The following is a 19,934-nucleotide window of genomic DNA, read 5'->3' on the forward strand; positions in this document are numbered from 1 at the left end:
TTATGCCTTCTTCGGCGCAGGTGGCTGAGAGTTTGGCGGCTCCAGAATATGCTTGTGGTCAGGAGCGGGAATCACGTCTCCGTTATCCACTTGCTGGCAGATGACCGTGTCTGCCACCCACGGCTCTTCCAGAATCTCACCCATCCTAGCACGAGATTTGGGGTTGATGTCCAGCATGCGATGAATGATGTGACGGCTTTCTCGGGGGAGCAGACGAAGAATTCTCCAGGGACCTCGGATGACCTCTTTTTTGTCGGTGGTGACGTTGACCCCGGGAATGGGGAGCTTTTCCTGCTCGGGTGGGGGTGTATCAGAAGAGTCTTGCCTCCTGTGTGCGTGGTTGATGGGAGGCTTCGAATCATCGTCGGCTAGGAATTCTCGAGCAGCCACAGACGACAGGTCGTTGGTAGACTTGGGTCGCAGCAGTTTGCCAGGGTCGTGTCCAGGGGTTGGGCTGGCTGCGAAGAGCTTGTACGAGTTGTCCGTCATGCGGGGAATCTTCCAAGGGAAACGGCGCAAGGTCATGCAGCAGAAGATGATGGCGAGAGACCAGATGTCGACCTCCTCGGCATTGTACTCTTTGGAGTCGTACACCTCGGGAGCGAGGTACGGGTCGGAGCCAACAATGCCTGTATGAATTCTGTTAGTACTGGAAAGTAAGGGGGGAAGAGGAGATGCATATATATATGGATAGATATATATGAAATGGGGGAAAAATTGACTCACCCTTTGCTGGGACAGAACCGCTCTCAAAGGGATACTTGAAAACATGAGCACTACCAAAATCAATAATCTTCATGATGCCCTTGTCGCTGACAACCACGTTGTCGAGCTTCAAGTCCCGATGCGCAAGACCCATGCTGTGCAGGTAGGTGACGCCGTTGAGGATCTGCAAGAAGCTGCACCGAATCTCTTCGCGCGACATCTTGCCAGTCATGACAATGGCGAAAAGGTCAAAGGGGGCATACTCCATCACCTCGAACCAGCGGCCCTTTTCCTGCAGGATATCCAGCGTCTCGATAACGTTGCCATGGTGGAGAGTCGATCCAACGCAGAATTCGGCAGTCACCTTTTTGTTGTACTCCCTCTCCGTCTCATACGTGTGGCGTGCTCTAAACTCCTTGACGGCAAAGACGGTGCCATCTTCCGTTCGACGCATGAGCCTGACGGATCCACCGGCGCCAGACCCCAATACCTTGCCGAGTTTGCCGTACTTTGACGTCAGGCCGTGGTCGTCGCCAAAGGGCAGCTGTTGGGTGGAGCGGCTGGCCTGACTGGACTTGGACGATGACTTGATGGATGACGGCGATACGTCCCGCTTCTTGTGGTGGCCCGATTTTCGGAAGAATCGCTTTAGATCAGACATGGAACCCGTTGCCGCATGGCCATGTGCACCGTCGTTGGATCCGGAATCGTCGCTTTGCTTGGATTGCTGCGTGTACATTCCCAGGCTCGTTTTGGACGACGTGGGAGACGTTCCGTGCTTCTTCTTCCTGGAGAAGACAAACCGCGGGTCGACTGAATGGCGGGTGGGGTGCTGCATCTGAGGGGGTCGGCGGCCTTTGGCGTAGGGATCGTTGGCGTCGCCTCCAGGTGCCATTGGCTTGGAGTAGTAGAACGATGCCGCGCTTCTAGAGGGGCTTGATTCCCGAGATACCGGGACAGAGCTTGGCCCAACAGAAAACATGTCCTGCCGATGCGGCGCCCTAGACCCTCCGCGCTGTTCATCAGTAGACGAGGCCCTGGACATGACGTGGTCCGAGGACGCTGGTCGATGAGTGAGAACCTTGCGATCGGCAGTGCGAGTAAGAGTCTTATCGGTGGAGGTGGACGGCTGCGGAGTAATGAGGTGAGAATCATTGACGGCCGAGGTGGGAGCGCTGGTTACGGCGCCTTCTTTATTTAACCTCTTTTCGGGATCTGATCCAGCAGGCGTCAAAGGGGGAGAGGCCAAGGCCGAAAGCCGGGGGCTCCCATGGGGAGACTGCCAGCCCGATGAGTTTGGCGTTGGGAGTCTCGTGGAGTCATTTGAGGCATCTTCACGGGAATTGACCTGATGGAAGGCGTCGCGGTTAGCCACTGAATGGAGCAGGGTTGGCAGGAAGAGAAACGCAGGCGATGATGACGAGTAGATGCTGAGCCTCGGGGTGGCCGGGGACCCGGGGAAATGAGTCGGGATTGCAAACATTCGGGGCGCTGATTAGATGCATGCACGCATCCGCGTTTACTTGACGGACGCAAACCGATGCTTATATCAAAAACAGCGAGAACAAAACAAACGGGCAAGGGGGAGGGGGAGGGCAAAGAGGGTAGAAGAAGGGAAACAAAACAAACGAGCAAACAAAATAGCTTGTCAAAGACGAAAGTGACCATTCATAATCACGAGATGGAGCAAAAAAAACAATGGAGCTCTTACCCTTGACGCAGGCAGAGAAAAGGCCTCGAAACCAAAAGTGCTCATCCGGCGCTCCTGCAGGGGCAATCCATGATTCATGGATTTCTGGAACGCCTTGATCTGGTCGGCGGCAACCTCGTTGAAGGTATCGAAGCGGTCTGAGGTGTTTGTCGTCGTCTTCAGGGAAGCCGGGGCGGCGGGCTGCGCAACGGGAGCCGTGGGCTCAATCTCCTCCACGGCGGAGGAGAAGCGGACAGAGGCCGGACCATCGTGAGGTTTGCTGCCGGAGCTCTCCTTGGACGGCGATCGAGAGACTTGATGGGACGAAGCAGCTCCAGAATCAGCAGCAGCAGTGGTACCAGCAGCGGTACCAGTACCAGCGGCAGAAGAAGTATCGTCTATTCAAGGGCAGAATTGAGTTAAGGTTAGCAAAAAAAGACAAGCTGCTTCGTTATCGCCAAATTCAATCGATGCAATCGGTGGGGGGGAGGGCGTTTGAGGCGTCTCAGCGGATGCACCGGACACGCAGAGGAAACTTACAGGCAGCGGCTTCCTGCTGGAAGGGCGCCTTCTGAGGCTCTGACGACGCCATGGAGCAGGTCGAAAACACAAAGCCTTTGTTTGCCCGCAGAGTGAAGCAGCGCACGAAGATCCCAGAGGCACCGAAGCAGGAACCTTGTGGGAGTCAAGTTTTGAGGGCCGGGGGGCGGGTAGCGCAGCGCAAGCCCGTGGCCTAGCGATACGCCTTTTTTTCTTCCCTTGGACTCGATTTCGGTTGCGCGATGATGGAAAAGAATGGCCGATGGTGGGGCTGGCTTGGCTTTGGGGATTCCGGGCCACTTGCCCAATGCACAGGTACTGGTACAGCGCGGAGTCCGTACCCTCGGAGGTAGCGCCGCCAAACGGCCTGTACCTGCGAAATACGGGGGGGCCTGCAGGGAGGCGCGGTGACGACGGTACAGTACGTGAGAGCTGGGCGACGTACAGGTACCTTAGGTGAGTACCTTGGCCGGACGGGGCGCGATACCTGACAGAGGCGCTGCGTCACCGGTACAGGTACTGCGCTCGGGTGCTGCAGGCGGCCACATGCTTTTCACAGGATGTAAAGGACCTATCAGCCGCAGGAGGCGGTCACGGGAGAAATGTACTGCCAAGTACCCAAGCTGGTTGCTGTTTACCAACGGCTGTATCTTCGCAAGGCAAATATTCCCAAAAAGGGCAATGTTGTCGTTTGGTGTTTGTCATTACTATTACCCAGTATATCGTGGAACATGTCCGTCTTTCAACGTTTGTAAGCCGTCCATGCACGAGTACAGTCACTTGCTGTACAGCCTCCCCCTTTGACAATCCCCCCTCGTCTTGTTGTTTATTATAGGCACCAAGTACAGGTACAGGAGGTACTGACTGTCCAACTGAGGCAACAAGGGGTCCTCCCCCCCAAGCACATTGAAATTTGCAGTGGGCAGCGGCTTTTTCGACACTCCGTCAAGGAACCCCGAGCAGCCGTACCTTTTCCCCTCTTTTGAGGTACCGCCGCGCTGGCCTCAGCTGGAACTTTAGACCCGCGAGGAGCGCCCCAATACAGATGGCTGGGCCCCACGATACATCCCGCGGCGGTACCTCTCTGACGGGCAGCACGGCAAAGGTACCTGGGGGTACAAGGGGGCCAAGGCTCATCGCCGATGCCGTTGGCCAAATCTACAAGTGACGGGCTGTCTGTTCCTTCGAGGCGCAATCTAGAAAATTCCCCCATCCTTGCCATTGGCACTCTATCGGATACGATGCCCTGTGGTTACAGCTCCCGGGAGTTGCGGAATCGTTCAAGCGCCACGCTGGGCAGATTCTAGCTGCGCGGCTGTCGGATGCACGCACGTCCATCAATACATGTACTTGCCTATTTATCCAACCAAGGTTCGCCCAAATTCGGGTATCGTGAGGGCGTCGATGCCTTACCTGACCTTGTCCAAAGCCAGCATGACATGCCTCGGCACCGAGCTCTGTGCTTATACCGCATCGTGCCGTATTAGTGCTATTCCCTGCGTGACTACGACTTACCCGTCTAGGGAATCGACCTGATGCTTGCAGTCAGTTGGCCCTTGTACGAGGTACAGTAAGGAGTGCTGAGCAAGTAGTACGAGTATAGTGCCTGGTAGGCATTACCCACCCCACGGATGGTCTGTGACCCGCGTCTGGATCCTCCCAATTCTCTCAATGAAGCTTTCCGTGGCGTGGATACGGGAACAAGCACGTCGAGCGTTGCCGCGGCCGTGATTGGCAACCGGGGTAGCGGCTGATTCAACTCCCGCCTCCATGATGTGTCTCTTGTTTTCAGGGCAACAGGCGTCCTCTCTCTCCTCCGCTGGCCCATCATCTCGTTCGATGTGATGTGATGTGATGTGACGACTCCCACAAAGAGGCCTTGGTCTGCTTTGTAATCTGCTGCAAGTATATCTCGCATATAGCTACACCGAGGGCTCTGGCGCTGGCGCTGGCACTGGCACTAGCTGGGCAACGAGAAGCTCGAAATGGGTTGCTGCATCCAGCTGTTCCTTCGGCTAGTCTCACCTGAGTTGCATTGGGCCCAACACAACTGAGACGGAGCATAAGGTAGCAAGGTAGATAGGACCAGCTATCTGGAACCAACTTGGATGGTAGTACTCGTCGTAGTAATATCAAATTGCCGCACACTGCTCAAGTCGGCCCGTCGTGGCAGGGGGCAGAATCAATCAAAGGACAAATCCGGCGTCCCATCCCTGGCTGTACGATACGATACATGTACAAGTAATAACCCAGTTAGATTTGCGTCACGATATCTGTACAGGTACTGTACCTCAAGTACACACTTCGTACTTGTATGTATCTACAGTCCGTTTGCTTGTTGCCTCTCCCGATCGACATCCCAGACGGCCCCACAGGTGGACATTCTCCCAACCGCCGGTGGCAATCAAAATCAATCTGCCGGCATATTTTCTTTCTTTCCTTCTTTTTTTCTCTTTGCAAGTCTGTATGTACCTACATGTGGTTTCCCGCCTGTCCAGACAACAACCAAACGCAATCAATTTCCATTAATTTCCTTTTTCCAGAGTTGGATTCTAGCCTTTCGGGATCGCCGTGTATCCGTAAAAGTAGCCATCCCCATCCTCCCTCTCGCCACCCAACAAACAAGACAAACAAGACAAAGGGGAAGAAAAATCTTTCTTGCATTAGCCCGACAGCTGAATCATTGGCATACGCTTAAACGGCATGCTTCGATAACGGGATTTGCTTGCCGCCTGCTAATACCTACTACTACAGTAGCAGCAATGCCGGGCTCTGCTGCAGAACGCACGTGCCTCATTCGGCATCAACTCGCTATTCTCAAGGATAACATGAACCTTGCACGGCCATCTTGGCTTTCTTTCCCGTGACAAGCCCGTCTCCAAGTGGGGCTTGATCGCCACTTGGGCTTGATCTCCCTCCCATGTAACATGATCTTCCTCTAGCCAGCTTCCAAAGATGCCGTCCAACATTAGCCGAGAGCGGAAAGCGAGGGCTAAATTTGTAAGCGGTGGGCAACGTCCATCCAGTCATGAATAACCATGGTGAATGGTGGTCTTTGACTAGGTATCAAGTGCTAGTTGTGAGAGGTCATGCGGTGGATACATATATGTGTAGGTATATATAGAAACAACTTGAAACGGGTTTTTATCCTCTATGACGATCATCTCGATACATGCTTCCCCACACGGTGGGTTCAGTCAAGTTTGGACGTGCCATCCTCACGATGCTTGAATTGCTAAATACACATCATCATTCGGGAGTTTATATGGCCCACCATCTACAGGCAGAGGTTCCTCGGGTTCATTCATAGTCCCACCGTTCAGTATTTTCCGATCCGGCTGATAGCCGCCATGGGCGATGTTCTAATATCGAAATGCGGATTCTAATTCCATGTTGCCCAGGCATAAAGTCTTCTTGTTTCGCTACTATCTTTGATAGACAGTTTGACAGTGTAAAATTGTTAGTGCTTTATTGGCTAACTAGTGAAGTCATCAACATTGACCATTCTTTGACTGTAAAAACAAGTCGTGCGTAAAGGATACGGCAAGTAGAAGCAGCCGTCTAAAGCAGAGGCACGTCAACTGCTTGCCACTACTTCATATAAACCCACATAGATGTCGCTAGTCCACGAGCGTATTATACGCTCAGCAGCTTGAACGATATTCCCATGTCCTCCAGCCTCTCTTCCATGTACTGCATCACTGTACGCAATCCAGCATTGCCGCCACGGCACGCACCGCTCTCGATGTGAGCAACAAGCCCGCTGATTGTTGAAAATTCCTTCATACTCGGCCTGGATTTCTCAGAGTTTCCTTGGAACAGGATTGAAGGACAGTGAAAAATCTTGGGCTTGTGAGCAGGCGATTGCATATGTTGCTCGAGAGCTGTTCTTCCATGGAAGCGCCTTTTGCTGCGAGGGCAGAGGGGGCAAAGATAAATGCCGTTGGCAGGCAACTCTGGACAGTTGCTATCCGTATCAGATAAATCGAGTCCGGCAAGATCTCTTGCAACGAGGCCCATCAAATCCATCTGACTGCTACTAGGCGTCAGCATGACACCCTCGCCTGAATCTGTGCTTGGCGTCATAACCCCGGAGCAGCTTAGTTCGGGCTCGTTATCCAGGCTAGCCCAGCCCAAGGACTCGAAGCTGCCGTCGGAACTGGTGATGAGATTCTCGGTGTCCTGCATGAGCACCAGCCTGTTGAGTTTCTGTCGGTCCATGCCCGACCGACAAGTGCCGCTCTCCATGTGGGCAATGAGAGCTGAAGGGTTCCGGAAATGGGCATTGCACTCCACGCCACTAATCTTGCCCGCCATGCAAGTCAAGTTGCTAATTGGACGATGAATGACGGAATCCAGATGCTGCTGTAAAGATTTGACCTTCTTAAAAGTACGATTGCATTCTTTGCATTCTCTGTATTCTTTGGGTTCTTTGCTTCTCTGTGGCCTTGCGACGGGCGTCCCATGGTCCTTGGCTCCTAGGTGGTCGATGAGAGCTTTCTCGCTCTTGAAGCCCTTGTTACAGTCACAGCAGCGAAACTCGGTAGCGTGTCCCGTTATTTGAACGTGTTGGTTCGAAGCCGCTCGGCTTTCAAATACCGCTCCACAGTCGTTGCAACGCCATCGCATGTCTTTGAGTGGATTTTCCCAACATGTCGCGTGGAAAGCCTTGTGTTCCTGGAGGGCTTCGGCCGAGGCCAGACATTTGTTGCAGCGGCGGCAAATAAAACGAGATTTAGCCCGTCTATGCTGTTTCAAGTCTGCTTCGCTGCGGAAGGGGCGGCCGCATGTGCATTCCAAGCCCGGCATTGTGCGCTTCGTCGTGCTCCTTGTATTCTGGAGATGGAGTTGACGCTGGTCATAGGGCTCTGGTTGGAAGTGAGCGACGTTGGACGGAGGGCTGGGTAGACGCTGCTGTTTTAGGCTCCAAAGGTCTGGGAGGCCTACAAATTGAAGGAATGTTTTCGGCCGGACTGCGATATTTAACCATCCATTGATGAACCTTGTTGCTCTTCCAGGCGCGGGGCGTGGCTTTCGATAAGCCACAAATCGAACAAACTTCAATGTATATTTTCGTACGGATGCGAGTATGCCCTGTTCAGGCATCGATGCCTGCAGCGAATCGGATGACGCGATGTCAGGCGGCCGGTACGCGGCCTGCAGTCCTGCAGTCCTGCGGCGGGAGGCGAGTCTCGATGGCGAGGCTCACAAACAAACCGCCATTGCGTTCTGATTCCAGGCAGCCGTTGCTATTTGCTGGATTGTATAGACTGCCGCTCTGATTGGTGGTGATGCTTTGTTGTTGGACAAGCATTGATTGATACATCAAGTTAGTACCTCGTTTCGAATTCACGTGCCAAATGAGGAGTAAGGCGGACAAGAGGGAAGGGGGGAAAGGGAGAAAGAAGCCTCGAGTCGGAGGAAAAACGAAGCCGAATAAGTATCTATTGCATGTCTTGTTCAAACCTTCATCGTACATCTCGACGCAATCCCGCAATACCTGCTGCCATGTTATACACATCGTTGCTCCCGACCCCGCCTGTTTTGATATGCCGATATCACAAAATCCATCATCAAACGCCGGTTTTCTTCTTCTTCTTTTTCTTTCATTCTTCCTTGGTATCGTTAAGCCACCACATTGATCCCTATTGATTTGCACTGGAAAATGATGGACCGGCACAGCCCCTCCAGCGACAGGCCAGACAGCCTGAGCTCCGATTGCTTGATTTTTGCGATTTCGTAAATGTGCTTCAAGCTGACGGTGCCGACCGTCTCATGTCCAGGCTTGCTGACGCCTTTTCTGTTCCCCTTCTTGCCCGTCGGCGCTCCCACTGCATTGAGCAGCAGCCATGAGGTCTGGGGCGTTCTGACGTCAAACGTAAAGGACCGATCAGGTCGAACCGTGACCCGGCATGGCATGGGGGTGCCAGGGACGATGTGTGCTGTTCTGGCATTGAATTCCTACGTGAAAGTCAGCCTCGGGTTCGTCTCAAGTACCAAATAGCTGTCCATCATATCGATCGAATCCAGCAGCAAAACATGGAGTGACAGACCTTGCAAAAGTCCATGGACTTGACACCCTTGCTACCAAGCGCGGGACCGACTGGAGGGCTTGGACTGGCCTGGCCGGCTCCCACAATCAGTTTGACGATGGTGTCCACGCCGGCGGCGGCGCCCCTTGCTTTCGACATGGCGGAATTGAATTTGCAGGAGGCGGAATGCTCGAGTTTCGGCGATGCGCAATGTCGTCTCTTGCTCGCAAGGGAGATTTTGGAAATCTTGAAGCAACCCGCATCTGCTGCCACTATTGGCCAGGCACTATGACTAAAGCAATCTAGTGCGGTGCTGGGAGGTCCACCCATTTCTTTATCTTATCGATAGCCCATGGGAAGACCGCCAAAAATTTTGGAAGCAGAGAATCCATCATTCTTTGGCAGCAATATCCTCACCTCTGCATTTCCATTTCACAAACAAAATTCCCCTCGCAATACATCTATACATCACAAAACGCGTCCGTTATAGTGCTACATTATAGCGCTGTATTGTATTGCGTTTCAAGCGCAAGCCATTCGGACGAGTAGCCGCACACACACGCACACACACACGCACACATCCAACTTGACATTCAAGCACGATGCCGTCCACACACAAGAAAGACAAGCCTTGGGATACAGACGATATCGACAAGTGGAAGGTTGATACCTTTACCGCAAAGGATAATGCGGGCGGCACATTCACCGAGGAGTCATCATTCGTCACGCTGTTCCCCAAGTACCGCGAAGTCTACCTGAAAGAAGCATGGCCGTTAATTACCAAGGCGCTCGAGAAGCACGGCATTGCCTGCACATTGGATCTCGTCGAGGGTTCGATGACGGTCAAGACAACGAGAAAAACCTTTGATCCCGCTGCAGTCTTGAACGCACGCGACCTCATCAAGCTGCTGGCACGAAGCGTCCCTGCTCCCCAGGCCGTCAAAATCCTAGACGACGGCGTTGCGTGCGACATCATCAAGATCCGAAACCTGGTGCGAAACAAGGAGCGATTCGTCAAGCGCCGTCAGCGAATACTGGGGCCTAATGGCTCTACGCTCAAGGCGCTTGAGCTTCTGACGGAGACATATATCCTCGTCCACGGTAACACAGTGTCGGCCATGGGGCCTTACAAGGGCTTGAAAGAGCTGCGGAGGGTGATTGAGGACTGTATGAACAACATTCATCCCATATACCACATCAAAGAGCTCATGATCAAGCGTGAGCTGGCCAAGGATCCTGAGCTGGCCAACGAAAGCTGGGACCGCTTCCTGCCAAACTTCAAGAAGAAGACACTGAGCAAGAGACGGGTGCCGCTCAAGGTTACAGACAAGGCCAAGAAGGTCTACACGCCATTCCCGCCTGCGCCTGAGAAGAGCAAGGTTGATAAGCAGATTGAGAGCGGCGAGTATTTCCTCAGCAAGGAGGCCAAGGACAGGGCCTCTCTCAGCGACCGCAAGGAGAAGCAGAAACAGGCAAAGGACGACAGGGCAAAGGAGCGAGCGGCGGAGTTTGTGCCGCCAGAAGAGGACAGGCCCAAAAAGAAGCGGAAGAAGAGCTCTGAGTAAGGTGGCTAGCCTAGCTTTGATACACCAGGTGTTGGAGCGGTTAGGAGCGTTTATTTATCTGTTTAGAGAGAAGGAAAGAAAAAAAATCCCGCAATAATATCCATGGGACATTTAACAGAGGGCCATTACAACAGGAGCGCCTCATTCTTCTAAGCTTGTGGACACTGATAAGGCAGTGTGAATATAGATGGCCTCTTTCAGTGTGTCAAACTACAGATTTGAGTGTATAATAGAAAAGATATTTGTTCAAGATGTACCAAGATTCCATCACATGGTTCATTAAAATGCTCGTGGCTTTGCTTTATTCAATTCCCACGTTTCCTCCCCCCTTGACCTCTATCCCTCTCTTCTTCTACTGTCAGCCTTTCCCGTCTCTCCATCTTTCATTGTCCTCTTCATCCCCGGGCTCACTTACAGCTTTGGAGAGGAGACGTCGGAACCAAACTCAACAACTAGCTTGCCAAACTGCTTCCCTTCGTCCATTTCTCGGAACAGCTCGTTGAGGGCGTCAAGGTTCCCAAGGCCCTTGATCGTCTTGCTAATAATCGGCGTAATCTTCTTTTCCTTGACAAACGCCACCATGTCTTTGAATTCCTGCTTTGATCCCATTGTGCTGCCCTTGAGCTCCACGTTGGCCAGCACAGCCTGCATCAACCAGTCCATCTTGGGAGACACCGTCATGCCGTACTGTGCGATGACGCCGCCAGGCTTGAGAAGGCGGACGGTCTTGGAGACGAGCTTGCCGCCAGCGCCATCAATCACGGCGTCGAGATAAGGGCGGTCTTTGGGAAGGAGAGCAGCCAGGTCCTTTTCCCACGCTTCATTCCTGTAGTTGATGCCTCCCTTTGCGCCCAGAGCCTTGGCTCGCTCAAGCTTGGCCGGGTCGCTGGATGAGACGTAGACATTGCTTCCAAAGGCAACGGCAAACTGGAGAACAGCGAGCGCGACGCCACCTCCGATTCCTGTCACCAGGATGTTGCTGCCCGGAAAGGCGGCGCCGCTCTTGGTCACCAGCGCCCTCCATCCCGTGAGTCCCACGAGCGGCAACGCGGCACCCTCGCCCGGCGAAAGGTGCTCCGGAGCCGGCTCGACTTCGTCTTCGGGCACGACGATGTAGTCCTGCCCGGTTCCGGCTTCTGTGATCTTGCTGGAACCAATGACGGCATACTTGCGAGGGTCTTCGGGTCCGGCAGGGTTGGATTCCCATCCCCGCATGGGCGTCAACAGCACAGGCTTGTGGAGCAGGTCCTTGCGAGTGACGTTGGGCCCGATCTCGACGACGGTTCCATAGCCGTCGGCAAACAACGGTGTGGTGAAGGAGATGGCAGGGTATTGGTGGCGGCGGATGAAGAGGTCTCTGTGGTTGAGGGCCGCGGCGGAGATGCGGACGAGGAGCTGACCAGGCCCTGGAGTAGGCTTGGGAACCTCTTTGATTTGGATGCTATAATGAAAGAAAAATTATGAGTCTTTGATGTTTTGGAATGGTCGGATTGAATGAGTTGGGGTGAAGAGAGGGTTTGAAACTCACGGATAGTAGACTTCTCCGGGCTTACCGCCTTCAATGTGTTGTAGAGTGAGAACTCGCGGCATGGTGGGGGTTGTGTTTGTTTCAGCGAGATTCAAACCGAGTCTTTTCTCTCTTCTCTCTTCTCTTGAAAATCAATTGGTATGAACGAATCGTCGCGAAATTCAATTGACTCTCCCTAGCACAGAACTACAATGCTTATATAGTGTGCACCTTGACAACTTTATAGCCAGACGAATGGGCGGGAACAATTTCCTCCTTGAGGGCTCACTCACTTATACCAGCACCTAAACAGTAGCAAATTGCCTATTATGACATCAACCCCGCCACGACTCACCGCGTTGACCTCGGTTACAGTTTCGCTGCATTTGTCATCCTCAGCCATCAAGAAGAGAAGAGTTTGATCTTCAATCTACACGTTCCCTATTGCTTGCTCAATATCCAATTGGAGCGGTAATGGGAATTTCAATTGCGATTACCGGCCGTCGCTGTAGTGCCGAGAAATGTTCTGATTGATTAATCCCTAGGATATTGCATTAGTACTAAAAGTGCATTCTGCATTGTCACCCTCCGCATATGGACACCTTACATTGGAATCCGTATCCCAAGTTGCAGAAAGAAGGACGGATCGCATTCATCATCTTGCACTTCTTGTACAAACAATTGCAAAGACGGACATCTGAGGCAGACAAATGAGGTAGACTGCAGATTCCTTCAGTTGCCTGATTACCTAAGGTTCCCCCTTCGATACCGTACGTACATGTACCTGGGTATCGGTATCTCGTGGTCGTGACTCTTGATTGCTTCTCCTCTCCCCCCTCGAACGCGTGTCTCCCTAAACGTCAAAATCATCTCCCCATCGTACTGCAAAGCTATACTGCATCCTTTATTCAAAATCCGGGAATAACAAGAAGTTTTGCCCGCGTCGACGACACCCCACATATCAACGACCGCGTTACAGTGGTTGGTTGAGTATATACATCTCCTGGAGCGTGAGATCGACAAGACAACCACCGCCGCTCCGGAAGAAGAGGACGGGTTCAATGGGCCAAAGCCCGCGCCTTTGGGGACTGGAGAGCCGCGGGCTCTCCGTTTCGGCTCGGTCTACCGGAGAAGCGTCCGGCATCGGCGCTCTCCCGAGCCGGTAAGCAGTACGAGTACGTTTTGTCTAGTTCCCGAGTCTGACAGTGGAAGCCACTGGAGAAGCTGTCCCCCGTGATGCGCTGTGCGTGCCCGTGGAAGATGCCGCCCTTAAACTATGGATAGAAACCGGATAGAACGACCCTAGCGAGGAATCCCTGCCGTCTCCTTAGTGCATATGGACCACCGAGAACCGTGATCCAACAGGTGAGGTTGAACCCTACGAGTTTCGGTCGGCACTCGGGGAGCAGGATCCCTTCAGAAGACAACGCAGACGGCTAACAAAAGATATCTACATAGGTGCCGCGTATCTCTTTACGGCAAATCATACGGAGTATCCGAGTGAAGCTTCTCCTTCGTCCTCATCGCCTATCGAGTCGCTTCCCTCGATGCCCCTCGCCGGTATGGTTGTACGCCGTTTTACACGCAGTCGACAGGGCCTCTGAGGTGGCCGCCGCATGTTTCAACTCGTTTAACATTTGCCAAAGCCCGAGTGGGTATTCCTCTGTACTCGTACTCACCGACGCTCAGAGCTAGGACAAAATCTCCGACCTGTCGAAGCTAATTTAGTATGTAGTTGCTGTCAGCGCCACAGGGTGGCCCTGCGAACAAGGACCCCTTACGGGCATCCCAAGACGATCATCCGCTTCAGTCAAAGCTCCTCGCCAAGTTGAAGATTAGTTATCATGCTGGTCGCCGACGTGATTGAGTCGTACGGCTACACATTGTTCAAGTGCAGACACGAAAGGCAGAGCGCATTCATCCCCGTTTCCCTCTATACATCGCCGATATCCTTCTCTCGGTGTGACTCGCGCCCAAAGCATTCTCTGGCCTTTTACCGATTATTTGTGGTCGAGTCGCAAAGCCAGTGTGAGTCCTTTGGCCAATGTAATCAATATCACACCGCATGATGGTTCATATAGAGGTCAAGGCAACAGTGCAGCCTCCACCCTACCAAACCGTCCATGATTCTCGCCAGGGTCCAACGGCTATTAGCAAGCTGAGCCCAATATGTGCAAATTTAAGCAACAAACCTTGCTGAAACAAATTCAACGTTGGTGTCCAAACGTTGGACTGGTTAAATCCCGCCATACACGCCACGCACGCCATGGTCGCCGAGAATTGCGCCTCCAGCCTCCGGTCCGTCGATTTCGGGGTCTCGGCGATCGTGGCCAATGACAGGGGGTCCACTAAAACAAAACTTGTCGCCGACTCTTTCATACAGTCGTTGTCCTTCTTGATCAGGGCTCCGATGACTGATACAGGCTACGGGGTGTCATGGCAAGGGAGTGTTTACTCATAATGAAAGTCTCACTCATAGTATGAGAAGCCCGAGTGCAGGCTTCTCCAGAGTCTTCCAAGTAGTGCCCGACGAGCCGTTGAGGATTATACGATCGCCCACGACTAATAACGTAGGGGCTATACGTGTCGTTCCCCGAGCCTCCTTGCATGCTTTGCCATTATTATTAATCTCTTTACTATATTTGAGATAGCATCTCCTGGCCGTTTAAGACCTCCAGTGCCCCCTCGTTCACTATTCAACTTTGCTGCAGAGAGAAGTCTATTTCTTTGCTTCTGAGCTGTGGTATACTAAACCATCTCCAACATCCTTGAGCATTCCAATAATGGCAACGTCGTTTCTATCCGGTGCTGCCTTTGGGGCGGCCATGATGGCCGCTTCCTTTCACGATCCTGCCATAGTCATCGCCCAGATGAAGTGGGAAAACTGGCACATGGCACAGGCGTTTCTAGCCGCAACTGCAACCAGCGCGTGAGCAGCTCCCTAAAATGCCTCTATGAGGCTTTTCCTATACGCACAACTAACCAGTGGTGATCAAAGAGCGGCATATGCCATCGCAGAGCGTCTCGACTACGTGAAACTCAAGCCCAGGAGTTCTTCGCCGATAGGTCTCTTCTCTAGATACGACGGTAACCTCATCGGCGGCGCTCTCCTCGGTGCCGGCATGTCCTTGTCAGGCTCATGTCCAGGGACTCTGTATCCTCAGCTAGCTGCTGGTGTCCATACCGGTTTCCATGCCCTGAACGGAGCCATACTTGGTGGCCTCTTGTGGACTGGGCTTCTTTCCAAGATGGTCAAGCAGAACAAAGAGAGAGCAAACATTACCCCGATAACAGTGACCGCAAACGATCAACTTGGTCTAAGTAGAGGTGTCACTTTGCTTCTCTTCGAAACTGTTTGTCTCTCGATCCTCGCGGCAACGACAATCTATACTCCCAAGTTCCCCGGAGCCAAGATGCTCGGCGCAACAGGCGGTTTCATCATCGGCCTCTCACAGCTTTTCTCAATCATCACCAGAAAGTCCATGGTAGGCATTTCTAGCGCCTATGAAGAGTTTGGGAACTACTTCTGGTGGTTGATTAAAGGCGCAGAACCCAACACGAGACCCATCTCATATAGCAGCATTCTCTTCGCCGGCGGTATGACGGCTGGAGCTTGGGGAATGCTTCAGGCCGTGCCATCACTGGCTAACGCTCCCGTGTTTGAGGCGCCACCAGTGTTTGCAATGGCCGGAGGTGCGCTTATGGCTATTGGGTCGCGTATGGCCGGCGGCTGCACATCTGGACATGGCATCAGCGGCATGTCACTGCTATCGCTGTCCAGCATGATTACAATTGCAAGCGTATTTGCTGGCGGGGCAGCTGTTGCGCCCTTGGTCTATTGAAGTTCAATACACAGATATATTCTAGACAAAGCCCTCCACGACGAAACTCCCCTATACAAAAGTGGTTACATCATTGCTCGATCCCTTCTTTGCAGTGACCTCGATTTCAATCTTCATCTCATCAACCATGAGGCAAGACTGTACCATTGTCGCCGCCGGCCGTACATTGCCAAACCACTTTCTCAATACCGGCCAAACGAGAGGGAACTCGGACCGATCCGGAAGTATATAGCGCACACGAACAACTTCGGACACGGAGGAGCCGGCGTCCTTTAGGGCCTTGTCGATATTGATCATTGTTTGTTCAGTCTGTTGGACGACATCCTCAGAGATTTCGCCAGTAGCATAGTCGTAACTGCAAGCCATTATTTGTTATTTTTCAAGTCAAATCAAGAGCTGAGAGCCGTCGAAGCGATGCATCGTACCCAGTGGTTCCCGATACAAATACAAAGTCATCGACGACGACAGCTCGGGAGTAACCGATTTCGCCCTCAAATTTGAATCCGGAGGAAATGAATTCTCGAGGCATTGTGTGTAGGTACCTAGTAGGTAGTATACGAGTTATGGAGAGGCAGCAAAGGGAACAATGAATTATACAATAGTTAATAAATGAAAAAATAATAATACTAGAATTTCAGTTGTTAATCCAAGAGGGTTGGGCGTGACTCATATTGCTATATATATATATATATATATACTGTAGATTTTTCGACTTGTACGCCCTTTGTGACTCCCCCATACAGCCCGCCACGTGAGGCTGGCGTCGATAGCTTAGCCCCAAAGATGGATAGTTTTCCGGACCGGACGTGTATATACGTTCCGCATCGTTTTGTCGATGTGAAATAAGACGTTGCTATACGCTTCTCATATATTTCATAGTGAACCATCAATTTATTCTTCAATTTCGCTATTCACATGTTGTGTTCCAATTTTTCTCTTCCCGATACCGATAATACAGTTGAGAGTTGATGATCCGTTGTAATTTACAATTGTCTTCCCTTTTTCCCCCTCCACCACCTGTCGTTATCGTTGACGTTGCTATTGTACATGGAAATACACAGACAGATTTATATCCGCATTTTCTTACTGGCTCGTCAGCTCCTTGACCAGTGCCGCAACCGACTTCTTGTCCACATCTTTGCCTTCCAAAGCAGCGTTGACGCGCTTCATCACCTCTCCCGTGAGAGACTTGCCTCCCTTGCCAGCACCATTGGCAGCTTCAATGGCTTGGGTGATGAGAGCCTTGATCTCAGCCTCACCCAGAGTCTGCACGCCGCTCCCCGCAATGTACTCGTCCAAGATGGAGATTTGCTCATTCTCCTTCTGCACTAAGTCGTCCCGCCCAGCCGCCTGGGCGTCCGCGACGGCATCCCGTGCGCTCTTCTGGAGCTTTCGGATCAGGGCGACTAGCTGGACGTCGGTGCGGATCGGGGAGGTCGTCTTGGAGGCATTGAGGTTCGCGGACATGATGGCTCGGAGCACGGATAGCCTGGGGGCGTCCTTGGCCCGCATGGCCGTCTTGAGGTCGCCTTTTAGCTTTTGGAGCAATGGCGGCGGAGCGTCAGCGTCTGTTGAGTAGAATCGAGGCGACTTGGCGAGGCATTGCGTCCGTGAGAACCGCCGCGGGGCTTGTCGCGAGCATCGAAGGGCTGCCAGGAGAGGCATTGATGACTTTGAGGCTGCCATTGGGTTACTGCTGGGAGCAAGGGATTTGTGAGGAGGAGAGAGAGAGAGAGAGGCAAAGGCGGGGGGATGGTATGTAGTTTGCTTGGTAGACAAAGAAGAATGGTAGAGGAATGAATCAATCAATACAAGCATGAGGGGAGCTTGTCAGTAAAGGTACTCCAAAAAAAATTAGAGCTTGCTCGATTTAGTCTGGAGCTACAGGGTAGGCTCAATCCATGGGCTGCTGCTCTCATTAATCCACAGCCGAATCCATCTAAAAAAGCAACCAACTCAGAACCATCGAGGTCAAGGTACCTAGTATAAAACTCGTCGGCAAGCATATTCCGCAAACCGATAGTAAGTAGCTGTGCCTTATAAACTACACCTGTCTGTTCCCACCTCTGCACATGCCTTGGCGTTGACAAACATCGGCTTCCGCGCTTAGGATCTGGCCTGTTCAGACCTGATCTATTGCCAATGCAACGTCGAGTTACCACTAGCAACTCCTTCAGCACATGATCAAGGGGTTTTCGATCGGAGACGTGCTCCATAGTCCAGCATGGAGAAGAACAGCCCCGGACACAACAATCGGCTTCCATTGGATCGAAATCTTCCTGCGGCCCTGACAGTCTGGTCTGTATACATAACGTTACAGGGCATATTATCTGCATAAAGTCCCCGGCTAGGATGGTGACCCTGCATGTACGAGTAAGGTGGTATTCTAACCACATCATCAGTGCCCATGAAACCCGCTCCCGTCACCCTCTGCCCCGTCAAGGGTGGCGTCTTGGCCTTTGGTCGACTCTGAGAGGATGCCAACCGGCGCTGTAGCCTCTGCGACCTGCCCAAGGGAGATCGCTGGAGGAGAAGATGGCAAGGCCGAGCTAGTTTTTGTGCTGCTGCTAACCCCCTTGCAACCTAGAGCACACAGAGTCCCTGGCAATGCTAGCAGCACTACCTAGTTCGTGTGCCGTGCTGAGGCGGTACTTGTCCTAACTCGTGTGGTCTGCCTGCAGCTTGTTAGGCATGAATGCGTATACTGCTCCAGAAAAGAGCCCGGAGCAGCACGAAACACACTCCAGACATACCTGACAGACCAAGGCCCTCTTTGCGGCCTGACGCCCCTCCCAAAGAAGGAATGTTGCGCACGAGTGGATGCCACGGCGCGGAAACGGACGTGCTCGCCCTGGGATATCGTGCTGGAGTTGTCGCTTGCCGCTCCTGGTTCGGGTGCTTGACCAACAGCGGCTTCGCTTCCTACTCGCTCCCAGGTGCTCGCGTCTGAGGGATCCCGCGGCATTGGTAGCGAGCTTAAGCTGAAACCGGCCTGGTGAAGAATGGGATTGGCAGGTTTTACGGTGATAGAACCGTATCCGTAGTCTGTAGACGGGCGTTGTCCTGCCGTGCGTATTGTATCATGTCCTCGCTTTCTGGGCCCCTGAACCGGTAGGGTCAACGCCAAAACAACGCGTGCCTTTTCTCCCCCCCTCTCCCCTTCCCGTGTGCGTACTTTTTCAGGTCAGCCTTGAAGCAGAGCTATGGAAAAAAACAGAATGGACTTGGAATTAGCATCGAGCTGTGCAATACCCCGGCAGTCAGTGTTCCCTTTGATCCTTTCATGAGACATGTGAAATGGGTGGGCACAAAGAAGTTGATAGATTGGCACAATGACCAGTCACCTTAGTACCTAGGTGAAAAACCCATTAGTAGCATCAGAAGATGACAGTTGCAGATAAGAGGGAAAAACAAGAAGCCCTGGACCGAACCAGGATCCCGGGCAGCTGTTATCTGCAGCTTCTCAACGGGCACATTCGTCTGTCCAAACATGTGTACAGCACGACCGACGCACCTTGAATAAAGATCCACGGATACGTTTTCACCCGTTGGGGACTGGAAGCAATAGAGCAGCAGGCAGCAAAAGACGTTGATTGATCTGGTCAAGGACTCTCCATCACGATGCTCCAGAGCCCCGTTGCCTTGCTTGGGCAAGTTGGCTGATGAGATGCTGTCTCTTGCCCTCCCAACCAACAAAGCTCCGTTGCAGGCCCCTGGGAAGGCACACAGACTGATTCATGCAATAGGCGCAGCTGCCTTAATGGTAAGTCAGTGCCTGCCGACGGGCGGAGAAAGATCTGACGCTTATTGCTGAGGCAGGAACCAGATGCTAAGGCGCCACCTTCCTTCCCCAGATCCACCCCTTAAAACCTTCTTTCAACCGCCTTGTCAATCTCCCTCACCCTCTCTCGTTTTCTTTTTCGGTGCACCGATTTTATAATTTTCGCATCTCCATTTCTCCCTTGCAACTCACCATCAACTCCTCCATTCTCCATCGTCCGTACCAATCGTGGACAAATCTGCAGCCGTCTTGGCTTCGATGATTGGCGTTGA

At 52.6% G+C, this 19,934-nt stretch overlaps 9 protein-coding genes across 9 annotated transcripts; 2 read left to right on the forward strand and 7 right to left on the reverse strand.

Moving 5' to 3' along the window:
• Positions 1-2,987, reverse strand: Triagg1_3812 (uncharacterized protein; the record flags this gene model as incomplete). Its single annotated transcript, XM_062898146.1, has 4 exons — positions 1-629; positions 727-2,053; positions 2,417-2,793; positions 2,936-2,987. 4 exons carry the CDS (start codon positions 2,985-2,987, stop codon positions 1-3), a joined length of 2,385 nt encoding a protein of 794 aa, XP_062757315.1.
• Positions 2,988-6,571: 3,584 nt separating this feature from the next.
• On the reverse strand, positions 6,572-8,041 carry Triagg1_3813 (transcriptional regulator family: C2H2 zinc finger; the record flags this gene model as incomplete). Its single annotated transcript, XM_062898147.1, has 1 exon — positions 6,572-8,041. The coding sequence occupies one exon, from the start codon at positions 8,039-8,041 to the stop codon at positions 6,572-6,574; it is 1,470 nt and encodes a 489-aa protein (XP_062757316.1).
• A 519-nt stretch (positions 8,042-8,560) lies between these two features.
• On the reverse strand, positions 8,561-9,126 carry Triagg1_3814 (uncharacterized protein; the record flags this gene model as incomplete). Its single annotated transcript, XM_062898148.1, has 2 exons — positions 8,561-8,896; positions 8,989-9,126. 2 exons carry the CDS (start codon positions 9,124-9,126, stop codon positions 8,561-8,563), a joined length of 474 nt encoding a protein of 157 aa, XP_062757317.1.
• A 443-nt stretch (positions 9,127-9,569) lies between these two features.
• Positions 9,570-10,532, forward strand: Triagg1_3815 (uncharacterized protein; the record flags this gene model as incomplete). The annotated part of the gene is made up of 1 exon (XM_062898149.1): positions 9,570-10,532. The coding sequence occupies one exon, from the start codon at positions 9,570-9,572 to the stop codon at positions 10,530-10,532; it is 963 nt and encodes a 320-aa protein (XP_062757318.1).
• A 411-nt stretch (positions 10,533-10,943) lies between these two features.
• Positions 10,944-12,122, reverse strand: Triagg1_3816 (uncharacterized protein; the record flags this gene model as incomplete). The annotated part of the gene is made up of 2 exons (XM_062898150.1): positions 10,944-11,973; positions 12,061-12,122. 2 exons carry the CDS (start codon positions 12,120-12,122, stop codon positions 10,944-10,946), a joined length of 1,092 nt encoding a protein of 363 aa, XP_062757319.1.
• A 2,700-nt stretch (positions 12,123-14,822) lies between these two features.
• Triagg1_3817 (uncharacterized protein) lies at positions 14,823-15,881 on the forward strand (the record flags this gene model as incomplete). Its single annotated transcript, XM_062898151.1, has 2 exons — positions 14,823-14,968; positions 15,026-15,881. 2 exons carry the CDS (start codon positions 14,823-14,825, stop codon positions 15,879-15,881), a joined length of 1,002 nt encoding a protein of 333 aa, XP_062757320.1.
• A 51-nt stretch (positions 15,882-15,932) lies between these two features.
• On the reverse strand, positions 15,933-16,410 carry Triagg1_3818 (uncharacterized protein; the record flags this gene model as incomplete). The annotated part of the gene is made up of 2 exons (XM_062898152.1): positions 15,933-16,236; positions 16,307-16,410. The coding sequence occupies 2 exons, from the start codon at positions 16,408-16,410 to the stop codon at positions 15,933-15,935; spliced, it is 408 nt and encodes a 135-aa protein (XP_062757321.1).
• A 554-nt stretch (positions 16,411-16,964) lies between these two features.
• On the reverse strand, positions 16,965-17,546 carry Triagg1_3819 (uncharacterized protein; the record flags this gene model as incomplete). The annotated part of the gene is made up of 1 exon (XM_062898154.1): positions 16,965-17,546. The coding sequence occupies one exon, from the start codon at positions 17,544-17,546 to the stop codon at positions 16,965-16,967; it is 582 nt and encodes a 193-aa protein (XP_062757322.1).
• A 733-nt stretch (positions 17,547-18,279) lies between these two features.
• Positions 18,280-18,846, reverse strand: Triagg1_3820 (uncharacterized protein; the record flags this gene model as incomplete). Its single annotated transcript, XM_062898155.1, has 3 exons — positions 18,280-18,404; positions 18,454-18,464; positions 18,635-18,846. The coding sequence occupies 3 exons, from the start codon at positions 18,844-18,846 to the stop codon at positions 18,280-18,282; spliced, it is 348 nt and encodes a 115-aa protein (XP_062757323.1).
• Between the last annotated feature and the right edge of the window lie 1,088 nt (positions 18,847-19,934).

This window comes from Trichoderma aggressivum (assembly GCF_033847375.1).
Source record: "Trichoderma aggressivum f. europaeum strain CBS 100526 chromosome Unknown scaffold_011, whole genome shotgun sequence".
NCBI lineage: Eukaryota > Fungi > Ascomycota > Sordariomycetes > Hypocreales > Hypocreaceae > Trichoderma > Trichoderma aggressivum.